This window comes from Gymnoscopelus microlampas (genome assembly GCF_963454915.1).
Source record: "Gymnoscopelus microlampas genome assembly, chromosome: 15".
In the NCBI taxonomy this organism is placed as follows: domain Eukaryota; kingdom Metazoa; phylum Chordata; class Actinopteri; order Myctophiformes; family Myctophidae; genus Gymnoscopelus; species Gymnoscopelus microlampas.
The window spans coordinates 48,516,459-48,542,396 of record NC_139952.1 but is presented as its reverse complement, the minus strand read 5'-3'; the positions used below and the strand labels follow the sequence as shown (position 1 = coordinate 48,542,396).

The window sequence follows — 25,938 nt, the reverse complement described above, 5'->3', positions numbered from 1 at the left end:
CCATCAATATATTTGGTATAATGTCCAATCAATTATTGTTATTATAGTTGTTGTTATTATGATTATATATGTAATAATAGTATGGCTATATTTTATGATTCTATATATAGGTTAATTATAGTTATTAGTGATAATTATACAATTATATATTATGGTAACTATTACAATGCCTGTAGACAGTTTATTATTGACAGATATATTATTGATGCTATAATGATTATTATTACTACTATTACTGTTATTATCCAAAATTATATTCTAACTTTTAAGTAAATTCAGCCAATTTAGAAGTGCACGGGGAAAAAAATCTTGGTTTTGGTTATAAGCCCACTTGTTTCTATGATGAAAGAGTAAGTTCAAATGTGAATATCTTTCCGTGGTTTTGTCTGCTCCGCGCACGCTATTGTTAAATTAGTTTCGGTTAGTTTCCAGCAGGGAAGATCGACGGACACGTGAATCCCGCCCACTACATTTGTTTGGGTAAAGCGCGGCCTGTTCCTGCGCTGCCGTTTTGAACTGATACTGACATAAGGAAGGCTTTACAAGCTGCTTCTTGTATTTTTACACGTCAGTTAGAGACAAGTAGGGAACTGCAGCACATGTGACAAAAGTCAGCAGGTGTTTTTGTTTTATATCGCGGGTGGGATGCAAGCAGCCGTGCTCGTCATCAACTCCACTTTCTCCCAAACGTATCTCTTCACACTAGATTCCAAACGTGATTTTGCAACCCGGTGATTTATAACTAGTTGCGTCTTCAGTATTATGTGAGCTTGTAGATTAGCTGTTTTCGCCGTGTCGCAGGTTCAGAGTGTGTGTGTGTGGGAGAGAGAGGGAGAGGGGGAGACGGAGCGCTCTGGCCACGCTCAAGTGTCTAAAGACGGATATCTCGTGTTGTGTTTTATACCAAAACAAAAAACGGTTGCATCCCCACTCAAAATGCGCACCTGCCCGTCGGGCAACCAGATAGCAAACTTCACCTGCCCTACCATTTTATTTACCTGCCCCGGGCAGTCGGGCAGGCGTTGGGTGACTTACAAGGGATTGCACGTTTGTCAATCACAATGAAGTACTTGTGAATCACACTCTTCTGGGTACCCACAGCAAGCAGATAGGGTTGAAGGCTCTCTGTGATGCTGTCCAGATGCCCCTGGACACTGGTCCCAGTCTGTGAAAAGAGAACTTTATTAGAACTTGCTGTTAAAATTAGTCACCGTTTGCAAACAGTTTAGAGCCGGATCGCAATGGGATGTTTTGGTCACGATTAGGTAGCCTCCAGAATCACTTTTATTGCCACAATATGCAAGATGAACCATATGGACATTTTCTGCTGTATAATTTATATTCTGCAAAATGTAAAGGACCCCCCAAAATGATATGAATTTGGCCGCGGACCCCCATCTCAAAATATTTTGTTCCACGGACCCCCAGAAGCAAAGATTTGAGTTATTGTTCGCTTTAAAAGAATATATATTTTCAAAAAATAGCAGATCTACGAGCTCATAGCGCGGCACTCGGTGCCGCGCTATGAGCTTGTATATCTGCTATTTTTGAGTGTAAAATAATGCTTTTTAGCTCAAATGAAAAAGTGACACAGATGCTTCCTCAGGTCTTAGTGGGTTAATGCAAGGCAGTTGAAGAGCCACATACATACATACAGCCACATATACAATGGCCTCACGACACTGGGTTTCTGTGGTTAGCTGGTTTTCCTCACAGACGGGAGCTCTGTCGCCAGCATTTGGACCACCTGTAACAGTGTAGAAACCACATATACTGCTGCAATACTTTCCAGTGATATGCATTTACTATAAGGAACCATCTTCACAGTTGCTAGACAGTGGACTGGGGGAAACATGACATGTTGCACTGGTTCTTCCTGTGTGTGTGTGTGTGTGTGTGTGTGTGTGTGTGTGTGTGTGTGTGTGTGTGTGTGTGTGTGTGTGTGTGTGTGTGTGTGTGTGTGTGTGTGTGTGTGTGTGTGTGTGTGCACGTGACTTCCCCCTTAAATTCTAGCTACAATCAAAACACACACCCGTCAGTGGCTGAACATTTTTTCTCTTTTTTTGTCCCTCTGACAGGGGCCACCCATTGTGGGTGGAAGGGGTGTACAATGGGTGGCCAATCACAGTGCAGGGTTTGGGGGGTACAATGGGTGGCCAATCACAGTTCAGCAAATGTCAATGTCCCAACCTCACATATAGGGACGGCTACACCGCCCAAAAATTCAGAGGACCCAGGACCTACCACAGGTCCCTGAGGCTGAGGGATGGGCATGCCAGGCCGGACCCCCAAGAGACCGGGCGGCCCAGGGGGCCCCTGAGGATAGCCTCCGTCGGGCATACGGCGTCTGTCATCCCAGTGGTGCTCTTCTTCCATGCGTCTCCAGTACATGTCCTCTTCATAACGCCTGGAAAGTTTCAGCAGTTTGGGGAAGAAAAAAAAAAACAGTGACCTGGGAGTTCAGCAGATTAGACATGGATAATGTCCACTGATGAACCACTTAAACCCTATATACTTAGTCGACTGGGATCACCCAGCGGTCTATACTTGATTCCCTCCCGTTTTCCCCTCTACATCAAATCTCCGTGGAAAATACATCTGCACTAAAAGCTAAAACATGACTTGAAGATCAGTTCTTATCAGCAAGCGACATCAGCCAAAGATAATACATTAGGCATAATAACACTTGTGCCTGCACCTATGAAAATGTACCAACCTTGTACTGCAGTCGATGCCTCCTTCCCTTCAGATGCATCTCCTTCGCGTTGGGATGGTTGAAACTGCATTCACACAGCTTGCAGTGGAAGCGGATGACTTTGCCTTCATCGTTGCGGACCTAAGGAGATGGGTAACACAAAATGTTCAATTCCCTCTATAGCAGTGGTTTTTAACTTGAACTCTTATAGGATCCAACAGCATGGCTCCAATGTGGAGTTAATTCTGTGTAGCGTGCATGCAAAGTTTAGCACTGATCGGTCCTGTGGTTTGTGACACACAGACCCTCTCATAGACAGGTAGGGCCGAGCAACGCCGTAAAAATACAATTGTACTCAGAGCCAGTCTTCATTTTAACTCTTTTATACTTGTGTTTGATGGAGTGCAAAAAAAAAAAAAGGACAATTTAACAATATCATTTATACTCACAAAAATAACTGATCTACAAGCTAACAATGTGTCGTGATACGACGTGTTAGCATGTAGATCAGTTATTTTTGGCAAGCAACACCCAAGTGAACTGTCAGAATACCTCTTCAACGTAGTCGTGTCCAACAGGCTGCACGTCGTTCTGCAGTGCAGCTAGCGCCGCCGCAGACAGCCAATCAGAGACATCATTCTTGGTCTCTGGGGCAGCCATGGAGGGTGGCGTTGGCTTGGATATCTCCGCCGCCTTCATCTCATCCGCTTTCGCCGTGGTCTGCAGTTTGTTTCCTCCTGCAAGGGGTGAAGGGGGAGGTAGGGTCTCAGACCATTGCTATTGGGCACAAACCCTCTTCCAATATTTCATAAATTGCCTATTTAGTGGCGAAAATAGGCGATGCAAGGTGTTGTGAGTTTGCAGATGGCATTGGATGAAGTGAACAGCCAACAAATACGATAAAACCCGAAATTGTGTCTCCTAATGACTTCATCCTTACTGCTCCAAAAGACCACAGCTAGAGAAGTTATTATTTGTAGCAGGGCCTTATTTTTCAATCAAAAGTTACCGTAAACTTACCATAGACATTAGTGAACACCCAACCTCTAATCGTAAATACACACAAAAAATGAATTGATTAACCGATAAGAATTTGCAAATCAAAATTTTGATCATGCAAAAACAAACAAAACATCACTATTAACACACAATCCCATTCAAAGATTCTTAGTATTGGTTTACTTAAAACTGTGACATTCCATTTTACATTTTACTGAGGAGTCACTAGTCCACAGATGCTTTGACTAATGGACAGCATACAAATGCAATAAATCACAATAATAAAAAAAAAAAAGGAAAACAAGGATCGTTTCCATTTGCAAGGGCCAGGAGTGAACTATTGGCCATTTGACTGCATGGTTAAACTAGGTTATACACTTGTTATTCTACAAGGCACAGAACTTCAAGAAATTTTAGGTTTGGAAACGCACGCCTGGTCGCCGTCCATCACTACACAAGTTGGCAGAGACTTATCCAGACATTGGCATGTAGCCTTTGAGTGCAAAGCACGCTCTGTGAAACCAGCTTCACTCTTTATTAGTGATGAGTGTTTGAACCACTTTCAACCTGGTGTCCCTATTTTGGGCACGTCTTCATTATAGGTGCAAATTGTCCAAAAAAAATGTTTCATCATTTTTAAAGTGAAAATGGAAGTCGTTTTCTTTATTCATTGTGTGATAAGTACATAGGGGTTCAATGACTTAAACCCTATATACTTAGATGGGTGTGCAAGGGGTCTGTAATTGGCCCCGTCCTTTTCTATCACTCATCAATCTCTGCCGATCTACAAGCTCACACAATGCCTCGTGACGTGTAGTGAGACGATTTTTGTTTTCACTGAATGTTTGCCTATTACGACAAGCCCCGAATAGGGACGCTAGGATTCATGTGGTTGAACTGTTTAAATGCAGAGCTATACTAATCAAACAGGAATACAGCAAAAACACAGTACAGAGCATAATGGCAACAAGGTGAAGAATTAAGTCATTGTCAAATACCGCCAGGAGACGTCAAAATTCAAAGGGGACCTACTGACCGACAGAGTGGATCTTGGGGGCGGAGGCCTTCTTGACGGGGGTGGGGCGGTGGAGTTGGCAGACGACAGACTGTTGCCGAGTTCACTATGTTGACCGGCTTCAGGTAGGAGGAGTTGTGAGGAGGAGGTGCCCATGGACAGGGACGAAGAGGTGGTGCTGGAGCTGCCCAGGCCAGAGGAGGGGGTCTTACTGGGGGCGGCCGTGGTGGAGGAGGAGGTCTGGGTGACCACGCTGGGCTCCGTGGAAGGGATGGGTTTCCCCAGCTTGGTGTGAAGCTTCACCACCTGGGGAACGGAGCAGAGCAACACGTTTGAGGGTTTGTTGTAAAAAGCAGCTGTCCAAACCCTTTTCTAAATCAGTGGTTCTCACACTTTTTCGTGCCAAGGACCCCCAAATAGAGTCTTATTAGCCCGCGGACCCCCATTTGAAAAGATAAGCCAGGGACCCCCATAATAGAAGATTTTTACGGCTCTCTAGCAGTGATTTTCAACCATTTTAATTTCAAGGACCCCCAGTGTGACATGCATTAGGCTAAGGACCCCCATTTAATAGCATGTATGTCTCTGGGACCCCAATTCATATTGTAACATCAATGTTAATTTAACTCTGAGAGTGTACAAATGGAACCACATGGACCCGTTATAGCTATTCAATAAAGGCTTTACCTTCAAGAAGGATTGCCCCTTTTCTTTTCAATTGAAATTTAAAAAAATAAATTGTACATCGTGCTGAATATCAGTATTGTGGTAAGATCTAAAAACACTGCAGCATGATTTAATACCACAACACAGTCACAGACAAACGTTGGTAATCATTCCAGCGTGCGTCAGTACGGCCAATGCTCTCATATAAATAAGGTTCCATTTGGTTTCATTTTACGTTCTCAATAGTTAAAGATCCACTGGTTGAGAACCACTGGTTTAAGAGGTTAAGCTTTTGATGCAGCTGTTCACCGTCGCTTCATCAGTGGGATTAAAATACCTGGTCAAATGGCGCCATCAAGTGGCCAACCTAGGCCGTATAAAGTGGTTAAAACCTTTAAAAAACAAGGCACGTCAACAACTGAGTGCTGCGCTATGAGCTTGTAGATCTGCTATTTTTTTAAATCGTGAAAAGTTGAGCAAATCTTTGAAATTATATATTAAAAAAAAAAAAAAAAGTCAAATGTGTTGTTTCAGGGACCTCCAAAAATAAAGACTTGAGTTACAAATGTTCACTTAAAAAATATATATACATTCAAAGATTTGCACACATTTTCATGATTTTTCAAAAAATGACAGATCTACAAGCTCATAGCGTGGGTGCGTTTACATGCACAATATTTATTCATTCAGAATGAACTCATTCCGAATAGAAATGTGTACCCAACTGTTTACATGGCACCTGAATAAAAGTATTCCTGTTCCTCAATCGTTTACATGGGCAAAGCATTCATTCGGAATAGAACTCTGGTCATGCGCAGAGTGCTTCGGGCCAGGTTGGGGGCGGGGGACGTCACCGCGCTAGCCAATGACACATGCGCAAAAGAACAAATGTATACCAGTCTGATACCAGTGCGTTTACATGGGCAATGTAGCCCGATTCTATCGGTATATACCAGCCCTTCAAACCCGAATGAAATGTCATTGGGATCAGACCGGTATGGCCATACCGATGCGTTTACATGAGCATTTCTATTCTGAATGAGCATTCATTCCGAATTGAAGTGGAATAAACCTGTCCATGTAAACGTAGCCAGTGTCGTGCTATGATCTGATATCTTTGAATAGCCAAAGTATGAGATAATGGTTATAGCTAAAATGACACAGATGTGTTCCTGGTCTTAACTTAAGATGCTCTCTACATGTTCAAAAGGTCATGGGTTCAATCTCACAAACAGCAGATCTACATTTTGAACATTCATGGTTTGTGTTTTCTGAATTATGTTTGAAAGTTTTAAACACAAATCTTTCGTTGGGGCCCTCCTGGCACAACATCTATTCAGACGGGGGTCCAAATGCATATCAATGTAGGGGGTCCTTGACATGAAAATGTCTGATTTATACTTTGTCTAACAATGGTGTCGCTTGTCAAAAATAGCAGATCTACAAGCTCACACAAAGCGCCACTAGCCCACGGCTTCAAGTGGGTGACGATGTTATCACAAGATAAGAGGAAATAACCTACAGAAGAGCCAAATCTTTCACAGTGATAACATGGTAACAAGAGTCATCAAAAAAGTCAACCAAAGAACACGTTTTTTGTATAGGATCTCCTTTCTGGTCAGTAAGAATACTTTGAGGACTCTAGCAGGAAGACTCATCCAAGGTTACTTCGACTATGCATGCTCCTCATGGAACCACAACACCACTAAAGGCCTTAAAAACAAGGCTCCAGACATCCCAAAACAAACTAGTAAGGCTACTCCTTGGCCTTATACATCTACGACTCATCTAACCCCTGCTCATTTCTCTAGGGTCAGATGGCTCAGGGTTGAGGACAGAGTACAGCAACTTGCAATAGGCCTGGTCTACAAGATACACTACACCACAAAGACACCCATGTACCCGTCACTCCACTGATCACGTTCAACCCAGATTTGGCACTAACAAGGGATCTCTGCTTTGCCACAAAAATGTGGAATGCCCTATCAAAAGTCGTGAAGGAGTGTGAAACATTATACTCCTTTCAAACCGCTGTAAAAGAGTACCTAGATGGCTGCAATTCGAAACTGGCCCATGTAAGAGTCAAAGGCTAATAATAATAATAACACAGAGTATTTCTACACAGCAGTATTTGTACTTTTACCTGAGTAAAAAAACTGTGAGTACTTCAATTCAATTCAATTTCAGACCTAGGAAGATCCATAACACAATAATACAACACCACACAATAAAAACAGAAAATAAAATGAATAAAAAAAAAACTGCAAATATCCCACATTGTTGAGTTTCTGACATACAGACATGTGCGCCAATGGTTCCACAGTCTAGAGGTGAACCTGACAGCACTGCGTGTTGGGTCCGTTATTACAGCGATTATGTCATTTACTGACTCAGATGCTCTACACATAAACCTATACATAAGGTTACTTAGCACAGCAGAGCAGGTGGGTACCCCAACACTAACAAACATCTGGCTTGCACTGGAGCTTCTTGGAGCTCTCAGCAGCAGCCTCATGCAGTCATTATAGGCCACTGTAAGGCGTCTGATGCTGCCTTGCCTGTAGCGACTCCAAAGGTGGGCAGTATACAGTGGTGTACAAAAGGATCTAAACAGAGAGATCTTCACAGGTACTGAGCACATGCTAAATTTGCAACACAGCATGTTTGCTTGGGCATACAGCTTACGCCGCTGCCTATAGATGTCCTTGTCATCTGATAGGTCATTGGAGATAATATATCCCAAATAAGTAATCTCACTACACACACAAAGGGCAGTGCCAGCCAGATAGAAGTCAGGAAAGGTAGATTGTCTGTCTTCCGTACTTCGGACAATCATGACCTTACTCTTTTTAGCGTTGTATTTTATATTAAAATCAAAGCCATACTGTGAGCATATCCTCAGTAGCTGTTGTAGCCCAGCACTATATGGACTAAAGATGACCAAATCATCCGCATACATCAGGTGTTTAATTAACGAGTCACCAACTCTACACCCTGTCCCACATGCATTTAACATCAATGATAAATCATTCATATAAACATTAAAAAGGAAAGGAGAAATAATTCCACCTTGACGGACACCATTGGTCACATGAAAAGGAGCAGATATTGACTTCCCCCATTTTACTCTCATTGTCTGGTGAGCATACCAGAACACCAACATTCTGACAAGAAACTAGGGACCCCTCTTTGCGTCAGTTTTAAGAATAACTTTTCATGATTAATGCGGTCAAAGGCCCTAGAGGCATCAATAAAAGATACAAACAAAGTAGAATTCTGCCTACTATATTTATCTAAAATCTCTTTAAGTGCAAAAATACACAAATCAGTGCCATGTTTTCGTTTGAATCCAAATTGGTTATCAGCAGACATGATCAACCTCTCAAGTCTACTCAGTAGAATTGTCTCTAGCACTTTGGACAAGACGCTGGCCAAGGCTATTGGTCTATAGTTATCTGAGCTGTTTGACTTGCCCACTTTGTCTTTAATGACCGGCACTAACACAACAGAGAGCATAGAAACAGGTAAAAACCCATGAACAAAATAACCTGTAAAACACATAGCAACCAGAGGACACCGTTTCTTACTGGCTAGCTTAAGATGTTCAGCTGTTATCTTATCCAGACCACAGGCCTTATTATCATGAATTTCAGCAGGAGTAACAATCACCTCATCATTAAAATCTACATTTTCCACTACAACCAGATTACTTTTTACACAGTTGAACAGCTCAGAATATTGTCTCTGCCATAGCTGTGACATTTCATCAGAACCACTCACTCCATCTATATTTGATGGAAGAGATGTTTTACAATTGTCTATCATTTTAATTTCCTTCCAGAAATCATTCACATTATGCTTTTGTAGCTTCTTTGCCAGTGAATCTGACGTCATTACATTCTCATTTCTTTTAATAAACCTAAGGGCATATTTAAAATTAGCATTAGTGTGTTTTTTTATACTCAAACAGAGGGCCATGTCTACTTTTGCCAGACTCAGACCATCTTTTAAAAGCCATTCTAGCCTCTGCATGAAGCTCTTGGACGTGATCATTCCACCCTGGCTTAGCATGACATGCTTTTGGCCTATGTTTGATGAGAGGCCTGCTGGAGATACAGAGTGACTCCACAATAGACTCATACAAGGTAGATAGCTCTTTACAGTGTTGAACATTTCTGCAGTTCATGTATCGACACAATAGAGCATCTTTTGGCACCTTAATATTACCTAGCAAGGCATCAGAACTATTAATATATTTATCAAGATCTCTCTTGTTCAGTTTAGCCCAGCCAATTTTCCCTGCACTTAAGCTGTTATCCACAGGCAACAACACTGGTAAATTGCCCGTATTTAAATAAACACAATTTACCAACACTGGTAAATTGCCCCGTATTTAACACCACACAAAATGGTATGTGGTCAGAGGTAGCCATATCATAGACAATCTCCAGCCAGTCGAGGCTGTGTTGCGTTCCTTTAAAGAGGCCCAGATCAATAGTATGCTTAGACTGGCAAAGAGTATCTCCTCTGACCCCTTACATGTTTTAAATGTATCAACTGATGCCCTCCAGGAGGCGGTTTAGAGTCCCTAAATATAAGAAAAACAGGCTAAAAAACTCTTTTGTACATCAGTCTGTTCTGCTTTTAAACCAAAGTCGGTAAACCAAGAGGATTTGTTCTACTGTTCTTGTTTCTGTCTGCTTCTGTGATGTATGTCCTGTAATGTACTTTGTGTAATGTATTGTGTATGTCCTGCCTGTATCTTGAACGGTGACGTCATGGACACAAAGCAAATTTCGGTGAAAGCTGACAATAAAGTTGTATCGTATCGTATCATATCGTAATCTCCATTTTATCAATAGAGTCATGTGCATCTACTGTACAGAGACAATGATCAAGCCAGGAAGTAGTGTGCCAAGCCTCGCTAATATAAGTATAGCTCTTCTCAGGCAAAAGTACTTTGCTAGACAAAATCAAACCGCTGTCTACACAGAATTGCATTAAATGCTTTCCAAATAAGGAGTTAGTATCAGACACATCAGCATTCATGTCACCAACAACATATATGCAGGTGGAAGGATTATCCTGGATGAAAGACATAATAAATGCCATTCTGCTAAGATATTCATCTTCATTCTGATAGCATTCATATGGTGTATAGACATTCAAAAAGATTAACTTTTTGTCGCTACAACACAGTTCAATTCCAATTGCCCAGTCCACTCCTAATCTAATGACATTAACCAACTGCTCATATTTTTTGTTCCACAGAGCGGCAACTCCCCCTGGTATCCTCCCTCGTACCACTTTAGAACACAGGTCGGTGGTGGATTCCCCCGCCCCGTGAAAGTCCTTATGGATGGAGTTAAGACCTTCCAGGTCTTGTGTGTCCAGGAGACCTTCCTGGACACAAAAGGCCTGGAAGGTCTTAACAAAATGTCACACCTCTCTAACAGACTGTCCACAACAATACGGCGTGATTTATCAGATTCACTGTGGCCAACACGCAGTCCTCGCGCATTGTAAGATACAACTGAGATGTTCGTGTTCATAGACAGTTAAGTTTCATCCTGGCTTAGTGCCTTCATTTTTACCACAAAAAAAATGTAAAAGCTCGTCTTCCACTATCACCTTCTCATCCTCCATTTTGTAAATATCAGGTTTTAAACAAGGGCAAGCAGAGCCACCACCAGCACGCACCCCCCCGCCATCCTTCCAACCACAATGCTATGGGTACATCATTATATTGTATATAGTATTGGTCCATCTGTACCTGTAATGCACTGTGGCTGGGGGCTTGGGTCTGTTAATAGATCTATAGATCATCTGTACCTGTAATGCACTGTGGCTGGAGGCTTGGGTCTGTTAATAGATCTATAGATCATCTGTGCCTGTAATGCACTGTGGCTGGAGGCTTGGATCTGTGGAGCTCGTCACAGATCCACCCCCCTGATAATATCACAGAGACAGTTTGTTTATTTTTGGACCACAATTCTTATATGAGACGATTCTAAGATGACCCAAAGTTATTCTCCATAGAGAAATTACTTTAGGACCCAGGGGATGAACGAGTGACGTCAGGACTTCTGTACTCTATAGTTTGGGAGTAGCAACACAACCTGATGTTGCAGCATATTGTTGTCAACTACCAAAGGATGTCTGAACACAACATCTGCATTGTAAGTCCTATTTATATGTCAAATAGTATTCATTGAGTTCTGTGTCCCCATCTCTCTAAACGTTAGTTTAGTGAAAGAGTAGGGTATCATACCAGTACTTGTACTTGCTCGCTGTGGGGCCTGGAGCTGTGGTAATGGGCAGCACCAAATCCTGACATCCCAGCTGAAACACACAGTAGGAAATGCACAAGGCAGTGAAGTTATTAGCATATGACACTATTGTAACCGCCCATGTAAGGAAATGTTTGATTTCCTTTCAGCTGATCCCTAGATTAATGCATTGCTCTGACCCAGGGATAAAATAACAGGATGAAAGCTAAATGCACCGTCCTAATTTACACTTTCATCAAAAACGTCATGAAGATAAAGTGATAAAACACACATGACACAACACAGATGTTTAAACATATATATATATATACAGAATATTATGTTATGTGACTGCTGACTGCTTGATAACTCACCATTATGAACTTGCTCAGGTGGTGATTACAGGTAGTTGCCATAGGTGCCAGTAAGCAGATCTTGACGCCTTGAGAGTGAGAGCGGGTTGACACACACACACACACGCACACGCACACGCACACGCACACACACACACACACACACACACACAAACACTTTATTATTGTATTATTATATTACATGTTTTTCATTTTCCAAACAAATTATAACAAATAAATGAAAAAAGAAATTGAAAAAACACAGTCTCCTCACGTATTAGGAGGACAATATCAGTCACCAGAACCCAGTACGGTTGTTTCTGATGAATCTAACATGGTTAAAATGGAGTTTGAAGTTACAATGGGTTTGTAAAGGAAAGGGGCGTGTCTGATAAAATGAATATCAAATATCTAAATACTGAAGCAAGCACCTTAAAAACTGTCCGAGGTGCTGCCAAAAGCCCGAGTAGACGATAAAATGACCCAATTTTTTTTAAATACTGTCCCTGGTTGTTCCAGGTACGATTCCAGGCCATATATGCCAGCAATGCGTCCCTGAGCAAGACTCTTAACCTGTTATTGCTCCCCAAACGCCATGGAATAAATGCAGAGGACAAATCAACACACAACAACAGTCTATTGTCAATGAAAGAACAGTATTGTCCATGAGGCTGTAAACCTTGTACTGTATGCACAAGAAAAACACAATAGAGTGTGGCGGGGTACCCTAAGCTGAAAGACAAGATTACAAAAATAAGAGTGAGGAAGAGAGAGAGAGTGTGTGTGTGTGTATGTCCCATTCAACTTCCTGTTATATTAATAAGAAAATCACCCTCACTCTGTACAGTAACACAAGCTACAGTCAGCACCAGTTAGCTGATAGACTGGACTGGAAAGAGGAGCAAACGGCTAGCCTGGCTCTATCCAGGTAATAACATTTGCATCAGAGCACCTTTAAAGCTCACCAATTAGGTTGTCTTTTTTGGGTTTATTTCTTATAGCTTGCACTTTCACCATCACCTGATTCCAACCTAACCTTTTCTGTTAGATTAAGTTTTGTCATTTCATGCTTTATTCTTCAACAGGGGATTACAGAGAGACATGAAACAAGGGCAGAGAGGAGACATGCAATACATTATAGGAGTTGGATTCAAACTCGGTACTATATGGCTCACAAAGAGCATAATTATGTTCTGAATCACCATCAGTCACACCTCACTCCCTAAACTTAAGCTATAAGTAGTTTGCAGGGGAGGAAACTCACCAAACATGCAGTCTTGTATTGCTGTTTCCTTGAATGGCTTCTTGCTGCTGCAACGCTTGTCTTTCTTTCCAGCCCAGTTGTAGTGACAGGCCAAGGCGTTAGTCAGAGCAGTTTCCAGCATCCGTCTGATCAGGTTCTCTGAATTGGTGCCTCCTACCAGAGCCAGGCCAGCAATCTAAATCAGACGAGAGAAAAAAAAGTGCCACTGCTTTAACTGTTGTATTGAGCTACGTTCTGTGGGACATACGTTAGAAACAGCATAACAGCAACTCTTAATTCATACACAGAGACCAACTTTGTCTTTACACACTTGATACACTGATATTCCAGCCCATGGTATTCAGTCAGGTTCATGCCAGTCGTTACGTTTAACCACTTTAACCCTGATGTCACAATGTTGGTCATGTCAGTATGCAAAAAAACATATTTGAACAATTTCAAAACTTTTCCATAAATAGCAGATCTACAAGCTCACTACATGCACCGTGACATGTTTTGAACTTGTAGACTAGAATTATATGTGGTTGAGTAGCTAAAGGGCAATAACTAAGCACCCTTTCCCTGAGGAAATGTGATATTATCAACATTTCATAATGAATGCAGTTCAGTCTGTCAAATAAATGACCATCTTTTGACGCACTGATTCATTCTTCAGCAATGATTCAGCCTCATTGAAGTGGTCTTCATTGGCGATTGGCAGCTGGATGGGGAACATATGGGTTGTGGCTGACCCCTGGTCCCTGACTACCAGCCGGGGTCATGTTGCCCTCTGCCAACTCATTCTTGATGAACATCACATCTCTGGACAGGTCCTTTACCACCACAAGTACTTCAGAGAGCATTGAAGTCATCTTCTGGATGGTAATGTCTTAAGAAAAATAACATTGAAAAGTGTTAAGTGAAAATAGAAGATAACCTGCAAATGACTCATGAGGAATTACACTAATTACACTAACAAGTCTAATAGACTTGCCTTTCAAAAGCAGCCTGGTGTCATCACCGTGCATCTGTGTGGTTCCATCTGTAAAACACAAACGTTCATGAGACTTAATCACTGTGTGTGTGTGTGTGTGTGTGTGTGTGTGTGTGTGTGTGTGTGTGTGTGTGTGTGTGTGTGTGTGTGTGTGTGTGTGTGTGTGTCTGTGTCTGTGTCTGTGTCTGTGTCTGTGTCTGTGAGTGTGTGTGTGTGTGTGTGTGTGTGTGTGTGTGTGTGTGTGTGTGTGTGTGAATATATTCTGATAGTTATTGTGATCAAGTGTTTAGTCAGTAACAGGGTCTCCCCTTCCCTACAGCTCTTTAGTAAACAGAAAAGGCAGTTTCAGTATCCTATCAGGAGAGAGAACTCATACAGATGAATTGAATACACAGGACCACAATGGAAACAAGCCCTGAGGGCTTTTTGTTAGCCTTGGCTTTTAGCATTATTGTATAACTGTGCCCCTGTACTTTGTTCAAACTGTTGATAAAGTATTCAATCAAAGAGGGCAGATGAACAAAGAAGAGAGCAATCGTCTTGTTCTCTTACCATTGCAACCATGATCAGGCACTGACTGCATGGGGTCAAACTGGGGGCACTAAAGAAGTCTAGAGATGCTGTAACATTTACACAAAAAACACCACTAGTGGGATTTTATTTGTCTACAAAGATATTACTTTACATTTTCGTAGTACATTGGGTTCATTAGAGAGGAATACAATGGCATACCATTTTGTGCACGTTGTGGGGGTCCAAGGGGGGTGTACTGCACCGAGCCGCATCCCATTCCCCATATCCCAACAAAATCATTAGTTATATTTCACTATAGAGCACCGAAGTCTGACGTGATTTACGCATCCTACCTGGGTCTCGTTTATTTCCCCCCGTTCTGAATCCCCATAGACGTATTTAATATCGAGTCAAATAAGAACTGTGTTCCAAAAATAAACAAATGATCCCGGCGGTTTTACTCTGAAGCATCAACTGACGGTGAGAAATCGCTAATGTTACTTCCACCAAATTAGTTAAATTTTCACCAGAAACAGACTGTATCAAATATAAGTGACTGACTACGATACAACAATACAGAGCCACCTCTCTGACAATATCTATATATGTATATCTCTCTCTATACATAAACGATACAGAGCCACCCCCCTGACAATATTGCAGAGACAGTTTGTTTATTTTTGGACCACAATTCTTATATGAGACGATTCTAAGATGACCCAATGTTATTCTCCATAGAGAAATGACTTTAGGACCCAGGGGATGAACGAGTGACGTCAGGACTTCTGTACTCTATAGTTTGGGAGTAGCAACACAACCTGATGTTGCAGCATATTGTTGTCAACTACCACAGGATGTCTGAACATAAAATCTGCTTTGTAAGTCCTACTTATATGTCAAATAGTATTCATTGAGTTCTGTGTCCCCGTCTCTCTAAACGTGAGTGTAGTGAAAGAGTAGGGTATCATACCAGTACTTGTACTTGCTCGCTGTGGGGCCTGGAGCTGTGGTAATGGGCAGCACCAAATCCTGACATCCCAGCTGAAACACACAGTAGGAAATGCACAAGGCAGTGAAGTTATTAGCATATGACACTATTGTAACCGCCCATGTAAGGAAATGTTTGATTTCCTTTCAGCTTATCCCTAGATTTATTGCATTGCTCTGACCCAGGGATAAAATAAAGGGATTAAAGCTAAATGCACCGTCCTAATTTACACTTTCATCAAAAACGTCATAAAGATAAAGTGATAAAACACACATGACACAACACAGATGTTTAAACATATACATACAGAATATTATGTTATGTGACTGCTGAATACTTGATAACTCACCATTATGAACTTGCTCAGGTGGTGATTACAGGTAGTTGCCATAGGTGCCAGTAAGCAGATCTACAAAGGGCCAATGGAAAACAAGTTGTGACAAAATGTATACAGAGTGCTCCATCTAAAAGCATGGTGTTCTACTACACATAATTATTATTGTGACATAACATTGAGGGTGGAGTTTTGTAGTGAGCTGGAGTTGATCTTGGTGTTATATCTGAAATGCAACACATTTTAATTTAGATAACATGTCTTCTGTTGCATGCATGATGCCAGCTCGCTCCTCACAAGAACAAACACACATGATAATATGGGTTCACTTACTGTTATTTGGATCAGGAGACAGCTAATTGTTTAAATAGCCGAAGCTGCCATTCAATGAATCTAAAAAGGTAAACCAGCCAGTGTGAGAATTGAAGATACTGCAAATTGTGTTTAAACAATTATCCAGTTGATGTTTTAGCATCGATAGCAACATACCATTCATTTCCTGGTCTGGGGACCGCACAGCTCGAGGCTTGCTGGATTTTGGTGTCTCTCCTAAAACATCATTTAGTTGGCATAACGTCATTCACAATGTATTTATTTTGGGCTAAAACTATATAGGCTAACTGCAACCAATGCACAAGCCCAGTGTTGTAATCAAAATGGTCAGTTTTTTGTTGGTACAAAGTCAGACAGGTGTAATTAGTTTTTAACTGTGTCACAGTGATCACAGGGCTTTATATTGTCCAGAGTTCCAAGACTGCCCATTTAAAATAAATGCATTGCATTGTGTCAATACCTGGGAAACCCACTTCAGGTGGTTTGGCCTAAAGAATACAATATACACAATGTAGTCATACTATGTTAATGAACCACGTCTACAGTCTGAATACATAGGACCACAATGGAAACAAGCCATCAGGCCTTTGTGTTGTACTTTTAGCATTACTTGTATAATTGTACCCCTGTACTAGTTGCAAATTGTTAATAAAGTATTCAATAAATGATACCTTGAACAATACCTACACATCACCAATGCTGCTCCAACACCCTAGTGCAGGGGTCTTCAACGTTTTCAGGCCAAGGACCCCTTGGCTGAGAGCGAGATAAAGTAGGGACCCCCATTATTTTTTCATAGATTTCATAGGCAGCTTCATAGACTTGTTTCACAGCACTATCATGTTGGATTCATGTTAATGTGTATTTCTAGACATTCAACCATGTACCTAAACAATACTTAGTATACCTGACCTTTCACTCTGTACTTAGTCTGCTCTTTATTTCCCCTACAACAAACCACTTTGCCAAAATAGCAGATCTACAAGCGTACAACGCCTCGCAGCGCGAGGCGTTGTACGCTTGTAGATCTGCTATTTTTGGCTAAAGTTCTCCTTAGAATACGGATGCTTGGTTGAAGTGGTTAATGTAAAAATCACACAAAGATTTGGCGGACCCCCTGTAGTAGCTCTGAGGACCCCCCAGGGGTCCCGGACCCCCTGTTGAAGACCCCTGCCTTAGTGTGAGCTGATCTGTGATTGGTCTAGCATGAGGCAAGCCGTTATTATGAGCCAATGTCAGCTGAGCTGTGTGGTTAGCTGAATCCATGTGGTAGCATAAGCTGAGCTGTGATTGGTGTGATGGCATGGTGATAGAAAGAAGGAGAGAGGTACAGACTAACCCTAGACAGCAGGCCCTGTCAGGGCCACGCTGAGGGGAGAGAGAAAAGACAAAGAAAAGAGTGATCACTATTACCCGGATCTTCTTTTCTGCCGTAGTTCTCCTTCGTCCTCAGGTTCTATGTGGGAGGTTGGACACATTGTTGAGGTGTACTTGGTCTCTGGTCGCTTAGCTTCATCAAAAGGTCTCTGGAAAGAGCACAGGGGAAATGACATTTAACATGACTGCAGTCCAGTGTTGAAGCAAAACATATAGAATACTTGGTTTAGTTGGTTACAAATGTAATTGTTCTGTAAATTAACCGTGACATCCCTGTTCTGGTCATGTAGGTGAACATGCTTGAAAATAAGCAAACATTCTGCAAAAATAGCTGATCTACAAGCTCGTAATGTGTCACAGTGTGAGCTTCCTAGATGTATACATACTGTATGTGTTGCACAGATTAATCACCACAGGTAATAATGGGGGGGGGGGGGTGATATCGGTCATTGCATGTACTCCTACGGGCTGGGGGGGGGGGGGGGGGGGGGGGCACCTGTCAGCGGGGAGTGTTGGGTGGGAGGAGTAGGACGAAGGCTCTACGTCCTCCTGGTGGGGGCTCCTCACTGCCAGGTGAGTCAGTAGGATACGACAGCAGTGACAACACAGACATGTGTGTGGAGAGGAATTAATTGGCTTAACGACTAAAATGGGGAGAAAAAGGGGTAAAACATAATTGGCTACTCAAAATGTATAGAAAAGAAAAACTGTAAAATAAGTGTACCGGTAGTAGGCCTGACCTCTATAAGTCGAATAGTCGACTAATTAATCGAGGGGTGTCTGGGTTGACTGCCAATCTCTTAGTCGAATTATAAAATAAAAATTAAGAAATAATAATAATATTTCTTTAATTATTCGACTGAGATTGGCCTAGTTTGTTATATTAATTAACTAATAGTTTGCCAAAAATAGGATATACATCATGATTTATTGGGATAAACCAATAGCATATGTTATATCAGACACTAAGCACCCCTACAGCCCAAATAGAATGTTCCTCTATTGCATAACATATTTTTGCATGATTTGACTGAGAGATTGGCAGTCGAATCAGACTGATTCCACTGACAATCTCAGTCGAATTATGCAAAAAAAATAATATATTGCATTAGTCGACTGCCAGTCGACTATCGGCAATTAGTCACCAATTAGATTCGACTAAACAAATCCTTAGTCGGGGACAGGCCTAACCGGTAGAATCAGAATCAGAATCAAACTTTATTGTCACATCACATTACAGGTAATATGGGTGAAATTCTTAATTGTACAAGCCCATTAATGCAGTTAAAAGATAGAAGAGGTAGAAGTACAGTAAAGTGCATTTAAGAGAGTGGCTTAATGTAGGCCTAAGTAATAAGTTAAGGGAAAAATGTGTCTGTAATTAAAATATAGATCATAGATCATATCTATATAAACACACAGTTCAGTGAACTCAGTGTACAGTGTCTGCAAGTTTAGTTTTCATTCAGCAGCCTAATTACTGCTGGATAAAAGCTGTTCCAGAGTCTAGTGGTGCTGCTACCGATGCTCCTCCATCGCTTGCCTGGCCGTGGGTGTCGCAGCGGCTTGAACAGACCGTGGCTCGGGTGGAAAGTGTCCTTGATGATGCTTCCGGCCTTAAAGCCACACATCTTTTTTCATGTATGGCCTGGAGAGGGGGAAGCTCACCGCCCACGATGCGCTGCGCTGTTCGCACCACTCTCTGTAGTGCCTTGCGTTCGGCTGTGGTACAGTTTCCGAACCAAGCGGTGGTGCCGCTCATCAGGATGCTCTCAATGGTGCTGGTGTAGAACGCCCTGAGGATGCGGGGGCTCACTCGGAACTTTTTCAGACGCCGGAGGCAGTACAGCCGTTGTTGGGCCTTTTTCACCACCTGCGTGGTATGTGTGGTCCACTTGAGGTCCCTCCAAATGTTTATTCCGAGGAACTTGAAGTCCGCGACCTGTTCCACTGCCACACCATTGATGCAGATGGGTGCGTGCTCTCTCTCCTGCCTGCTGAAGTCCACGATGATCTCCTTGGTCTTACCGACATTGAGAGCAAGGTTGTTCTCCTGGCACCACATTGTCAGTGCTCCGACCTCTGCTCTGTAGGCCGTCTCATCGTCATTGTCAATCAGGCCCATGACATTCGTGTCATCTGCATACTTGATGATGACATCTGAGCTGTGTGTGGCTGCGCAGTCAAAGGTATACAGAGAGTAGAGGAGAGGGCTCAGCACACAGCCCTGGGGGGCTCCTGTGTTGAGGGTCATGGGGTCCGATGTAATGTTGCCCATTCTCAACACCTGACGCCGGCCCGATAGGAAGTCAAGTATCCAACTGCACATGGACGAGTGCAGGTCCTTGAGTTTAGTATCCAGTCTGGTGGGGACGATGGTGTTAAAAGCCGAGCTATAATCCACAAATAGCATCCGAACGTATCTGTTCTTCCCCTTGTCCAGGTGGGTGAGTGCAGAATGGAGAGCCAGGGCAACTGCATCGTCTGTTGATCTATTTCAACGATATGCAAATTGCCATGGGTCCAGTGTGTCGGGCAGCACAGAGCAGATATAGTCCCTCACCAGACTCTCAAGGCACTTACTCACAATTGGAGTAAGGACCACCGGTCTCCAGTCATTCAGGGAGGCTACCTTTGAACGCTCAGGATGTTGCCCAATATTTTAAACTTATCATGAGTAAATCTTCATTATGTTCATCACTATCAGTCATTTTCAGATTCAATGTTGTCAGCCCCATCTATACTTTCAAAATGAAACTCTGATGAAGCCTTTGAGGTTTAGGAGTTGATATTTTCACTCTGATCACTGATAATTAGTGGTCGGTTTATTGGAAAGTCTGATGTAGTTGGTAAAGCATCTAGCAGGCACTCAAACCTTCACTAAACAGTGAAGGTTTGTAACTGCATTAGCAGCAGCAGTTAAATGATATTCAATGAGGATATCCTGCTCTGTCTCTCTCACTAATGTGTTGACTTTACGTCTTTTGGCCCAATAAGATGACATTATCTTAAGAGTGATGAGGTGCTGTAGTCACTGTACATACATGGTGCTTATTTACAGTACTTGTCTGTAATGGACTGAGTCTTCCTTCTCCAATTCTGCTCGTCTGGAAAGTGGAGATCCTGAAAATGGGAAAAGAAAAGAAAAGAAAAGGTCTAAATTAATGAGCTGCAATATCACTGCAAATAATTGTTGCAATAAAACAAAATTCAATACATACATCTTCTGTAGTGTTAAAACAATAGATGAAGTGTCAGGGATTGTCATGAATTTAAAGGTAGTAAAACATCCTTGAAACCTGCACAGTCTAATGCAATGGTTCCCAAAACAGTGTGAGACAATCCAGGTGTGCTTGTATCATGTATTTGACAAGGCAGCACACATTATGCAACATATAAAACTATTTATGAATTATTATTATCTATATCAGCACTCATTTCCCACTAGAGACACATTCTATATCCTAAAAAACAAACACAACAAAGACTAGCTGTATTGTGAAGTCAATACCGCCCCCATCTGGCAGAGTCAGGTTATACATGTGTGCCTTGACACTAAATCTTCTTAAACCACATGGTTTAATGTAAGACAATAGAACAGCCCTACAACACATACATATTCATGTTTAGTTTAATGTAAGACAATAGAACAGCCCTACAACACATACATATTCATGTTTAGTTTAATGTAAGACAATACAACAGCCCTACAACACATACATATTCATGTTTAGTTTAATGTAAGACAATAGAACAGCCCTACAACACTAACATATTCATGTTTAGTTTAATGTAAGACAATACAACAGCCCTACAACACATACATATTCATGTTTAGTTTAATGTAAGACAATACAACAGCCCTACAACACATACATATTCATGTTTAGTTTAATGTAAGACAATACAACAGCCCTACAACACATACATATTCATGTTTAGTATCAGAAGGCCTATTACAATACATCAGCTGGTACTGTAATACTTGGTTTGTGGTCGTTTAGAACAGTGGTTCTCAAACTTTTTCATGCCAAGGACCCCCAGTTTCACATGCATTAGGCTACGGACCCCCATCTAATGGCATGTATGTCTCTGGGACCCCAATTCATATTGTAAAATCAATGTTAATTTAACTCTGAGAGTGTACAAATGGAACCAAATGGACCCGTTAGGGTCCATTTGGTTCCATTTGTACACTCTCAGAGTTACAGACACATAAGGTTCCATTTGGTTCCTATCCATCATTTAGTGTGGGAATCCCCTGGAACCCCCTCAAGTACCCCTGGGGGTCCCCGGACCCCACTTTGAGAACCAATGATTTAGAAAACAGTGTCAACATCTTACACTAATGTTGGATTAACCCTTTAAGACCGGGAACTTATCTGTCATTTTAGATGTATTTGGCTAATGACAAATGGCAGATATACAAGCTCATAGCGCCGCACTCTGTGCTGCGCTATGAGCTTGTAGATCTGCTATTTATTTTTTAGACGCATGCGCTAGCGCGGCTCTATAAACAGCACTAGTCTTAGTCCGACACCCGAGTGAAAAGTGTCGACACCCGAGTGACATTTTGTGACACCTAAGTGTCATTGGCTGTCCTGGCTGTCCATCACACTTCCCCCCTTTTAAGCCCCCCTTTTAAGCCAATGGGGAGACGAAAATGTAATGGACACGTTAGTCAACGAATTAGACGAGACGAAAATGTTAGGGCGGGACGAATGGAGAAGAGATCCAATCAGAATTACTCTTTTTGAGGGACTAGTTGGGAAGGGAACCAATCAGAACGATCCTCATTGTTAGTTAGGTTGATCCACCCGGAAGCAGACCATATTAGGGGCCAGCATGGACGAACACAAATCACAACAAGAGAGCTTCAGGCCGGAGGGTTAGCCTAAATGCTGGCGTGCTTCATTAGACCTAGTTTGGCTATTAAGTTATTATTATTTGGCCATGTTCACACTGACTTCAATCTTAGCTATTGTTGGGAAGACCCGTGTGGTGTCACAAAATGTTGCCACCACTTACATAAAAAACATTACAGCGTTAATCTGCGACGCTAAGCGAGAGAAACAAGCAATCCAAAAAACAAGTAATCAGGTCTATGAAAAGATTAGGCCCAAAAAAGCCTGCCGCATGCGGCTTTATTATGACTTTGGTCATTCATGTTTAATCGTGAAAATGTAAGCAAATCTATCAATATATATTTCTAAAAGCAAAAATGTTTACTGGGCTGAAACAACATATATATATCAGTGGTTCTAAAACTTTTTCATGTCAAGGACCCCCAAAATGATATGTGTGGCCACGGTCCCCCATCTAAAAAAAATGTTCTAGGGACCCCCAGATGCAAAGTTGTTCACTTTAAAAAATATATATATATTCAAAGATTTGCCCAAATGTTCATGATTTTTCAAAAAAAGCTCATTTAATAACAAGGTGAAATTAGCTGAAATAACATTTAATAACAAGGTGAAATGAGCTGAAATAACATATCACAATTGTAAATTTGGATCAACATCAAGGTGAGTTCATTATTAATCTTAACTACATAAAATACCAGCGTAAACGAACGTCTAACTTTAATAAAATAAACGGGACCAATGCAGCCCAGTGGAATAGCCCTGAAACATGACCGTCATATCATGACAGTCATGGATGAACTTCAACCTGGTGTTTGCACTTTCTCCATTTATCTCTTGTATATCTACATAAACGTTCAAATTTCAAATATAAAGTGTTTACTTCATGGCCATGGATATTACAATTATGTACGGGTCCTCAGAAGTACCCGTATCTTCCGTATTGTTCAATGAAAAGCATTTTAATCCGATCGGTGGCCATTTTCTCCGTATTTTCACCATGCTTTCAACTACGCGACCCTAACGGTTGGGAGGTGTATTGCACTCCGATAAATGATAACTCTATGTGAAAATGGCCACCGATCGGATTAAAATTATGTTTAATGAACAATACGGAACATGCGGGTACTTCTGAGGACCCGTACATAAATGTAACATCTGTGGCCATGAGGTCAGCACTTTATATTTGAAATCTTAACGTTTATTATAGATCTGGGGAACAAATCTATAATAATATTAAATAATGTATTGGTTATAGATCTGGGGAACACATCTATAATAATATTCAATAATGTATTGGTTATAGGTCTGGGGAACAGATCTATAATAATATTCAATAATGTATTGGTTATAGGTCTGGGGAACAGATCTATAATAATATTCAATAATGTATTGGTTATAGGTCTGGGGAACAGATCTATAATAATATTCAATAATGTATTGGTTCTATACTTTGTTACAAGTAAAAGTCCATAATAAAACTTAAAGTACCAAAAGTAAAAGTACTAAAATATTTGAAAATAGCCGATCTACAAGCTCACAACTCGTCGCATTGCTACGAGTTGTGAGCTTGTAGATCTGCTATCTAATTTTAACAGCCTATTTAACAGCCTATTTATCTATTTTTATTTTAACAGCCTAGGTGTAAAATAGGGATAAAGTGGTTAATGTATGTTTTATAATAACATAATGTAGGCTATATCTGAAAAGTAACTAGTAGTTTTCAAATAATGGTAGTGGAGTAAAAGTACAATATTTGTCATTGTAAAATAATCAAAAAACAGGAATTTTAGGTTCCATGACGCTTGTGACAGAGGAGCGTCATGGTAACCATGGTTACGTACTGACCGGATGCTGCGGTGGCTCCTCCTCCAACAGCATCATCGCTCGTGCCGTCGTCGAAGCGTCCAACGCCGCCACGCCCACTATGGAAGTATTTCGTTACATTCTGCGTTATTCCTCTCACGAGCGTGTTTTATCCTCTATGTGTTTTAACATGTTCCTTTAGTTTACACACAGTCACCAACATGGAGGATGAGACAGGAGACGTAGGCAGGTCGAGGTAGTTTAGTTTGAGCAGAACATTACATACATTACATTCATTCATTCACTGCGTAACAACAACAAACTTCAACAACAAACTTCACCCGGAACCGGAAGTCACTATAACGTCCCTTAACCCCCGCTCTTAAAGGGACAAGCCCTCTTTGGTGAATGTCTGTCGATGACTTTCGATGTTGGTCACCACAGTAAGTAAATGTACTTAGTTACTTTACGCCACAGCTTGTTAGTTGGCATGTAAGTATGTGTGTGTGTGTGTGTGTGTGTGTGTGTGTGTGTGTGTGTGTGTGTATATATATATATATATATATATATATATATATATATATATATATATATATATATGTATATGTATATGTATATATATATATATATATATATATATATATATATATATATATATATATGTATATGTATATGTATATATATATATATATATATAAGTATATGTATATGTATATGTATGTGTATGTGTATATATATATATATATATATATATATATATATATATATATATATATATATATATATATATATATATATATATATATATATATATATATATATATCAAGCATAAGCCCAAAGCAGAGTTTTTTTTTCTTCACATAATTCAGTTCAGATAAAGAGTAATAAATCAGATAATAATCAGATAAAGTAATATTTAAACTGACTGTTAAAGCGAGCAGAGAGAAAAGAGATCAATGCTAAATGACACAGGGTGGATGGGACATACCACTAGTTAAAATAGGACATTATGGGACATTTGGACTGCTCCACTCCTTGTAGTCTCTGTCTAAAGGTGACTTTTAGATGTTTTTGTCATTATGCACAAACAAAAAGAAGATTTACACATAATAATATATATATATATTTAAATCACAACCCATTGTCCTCAACACATGGTGCTTCATTTAAAATGTGAGACCCCCTCCCATAAAATGCTCCCAGAGTCTTCCAGTGATCACCAGCCTCTTTGCCAAAAATAGCAGATCTACAAGCTCTCAACGCCTCGCAGCGCGAGGCGTTGAGAGCTTGTAGATCTGCTATTTTTGGCTAATGTTCCCCATAGAAAATGAATTCTAGGGTTTAAGTGGTTAATGTAAAAAAAAAAACGAAAATCCTATCACACAAAGATTTGGTGGACCCCCTATAGTAGCTCTGAGGACCCCCTAGGGGTCCCGGACCCCCTGTTGAAGACCCGTGATGTAGACAGTGTCCTAACATACATTTAACAA

The 25,938-nt window shown here is 41.0% G+C and overlaps 1 protein-coding gene and 2 long non-coding RNA genes across 3 annotated transcripts; all 3 read right to left on the bottom strand.

Moving 5' to 3' along the window:
- Positions 1 to 1,051: 1,051 nt before the first annotated feature.
- LOC311062424 (uncharacterized protein) lies at positions 1,052 to 12,028 on the bottom strand. The gene is made up of 8 exons (XM_084081449.1): positions 12,019 to 12,028; positions 11,647 to 11,717; positions 4,731 to 5,015; positions 3,248 to 3,432; positions 2,717 to 2,836; positions 2,245 to 2,407; positions 1,648 to 1,747; positions 1,052 to 1,165 (listed from the first exon to the last, which is right to left on the bottom strand). The coding sequence occupies exons 2-4, from the start codon at positions 11,710 to 11,712 to the stop codon at positions 3,391 to 3,393; spliced, it is 393 nt and encodes a 130-aa protein (XP_083937575.1). The 5' UTR covers positions 11,713 to 11,717; positions 12,019 to 12,028; the 3' UTR covers positions 1,052 to 1,165; positions 1,648 to 1,747; positions 2,245 to 2,407; positions 2,717 to 2,836; positions 3,248 to 3,390.
- Positions 12,029 to 13,264: 1,236 nt separating this feature from the next.
- LOC311062426 lies at positions 13,265 to 15,036 on the bottom strand. Its single transcript, XR_014602496.1, has 4 exons — positions 14,967 to 15,036; positions 14,235 to 14,282; positions 13,887 to 14,129; positions 13,265 to 13,436 (listed from the first exon to the last, which is right to left on the bottom strand). It is a non-coding gene; the product is annotated as an uncharacterized lncRNA (long non-coding RNA).
- A 2,778-nt stretch (positions 15,037 to 17,814) lies between these two features.
- Positions 17,815 to 24,610, bottom strand: LOC311062429. Its single transcript, XR_014602500.1, has 3 exons — positions 24,490 to 24,610; positions 20,824 to 20,902; positions 17,815 to 17,928 (listed from the first exon to the last, which is right to left on the bottom strand). It is a non-coding gene; the product is annotated as an uncharacterized lncRNA (long non-coding RNA).
- Between the last annotated feature and the right edge of the window lie 1,328 nt (positions 24,611 to 25,938).

Coding starts and splice junctions, on each gene's coding strand:
- LOC311062424 (XM_084081449.1), bottom strand. CDS start 11,712: ATGTCAGGATTTGGTGCTGCCCATTACCACAGCTCCAGGCCCCACAGC. Junction 5,016..11,646: donor GCGAGCAAGTACAAGTACTG/GTATGATACCCT, acceptor TCCGTTCCCCAG/GTGGTGAAGCTTCACACCAA. Junction 3,433..4,730: donor CCCCAAGATCCACTCTGTCG/GTCAGTAGGTCC, acceptor CACCCCTTGCAG/GAGGAAACAAACTGCAGACC.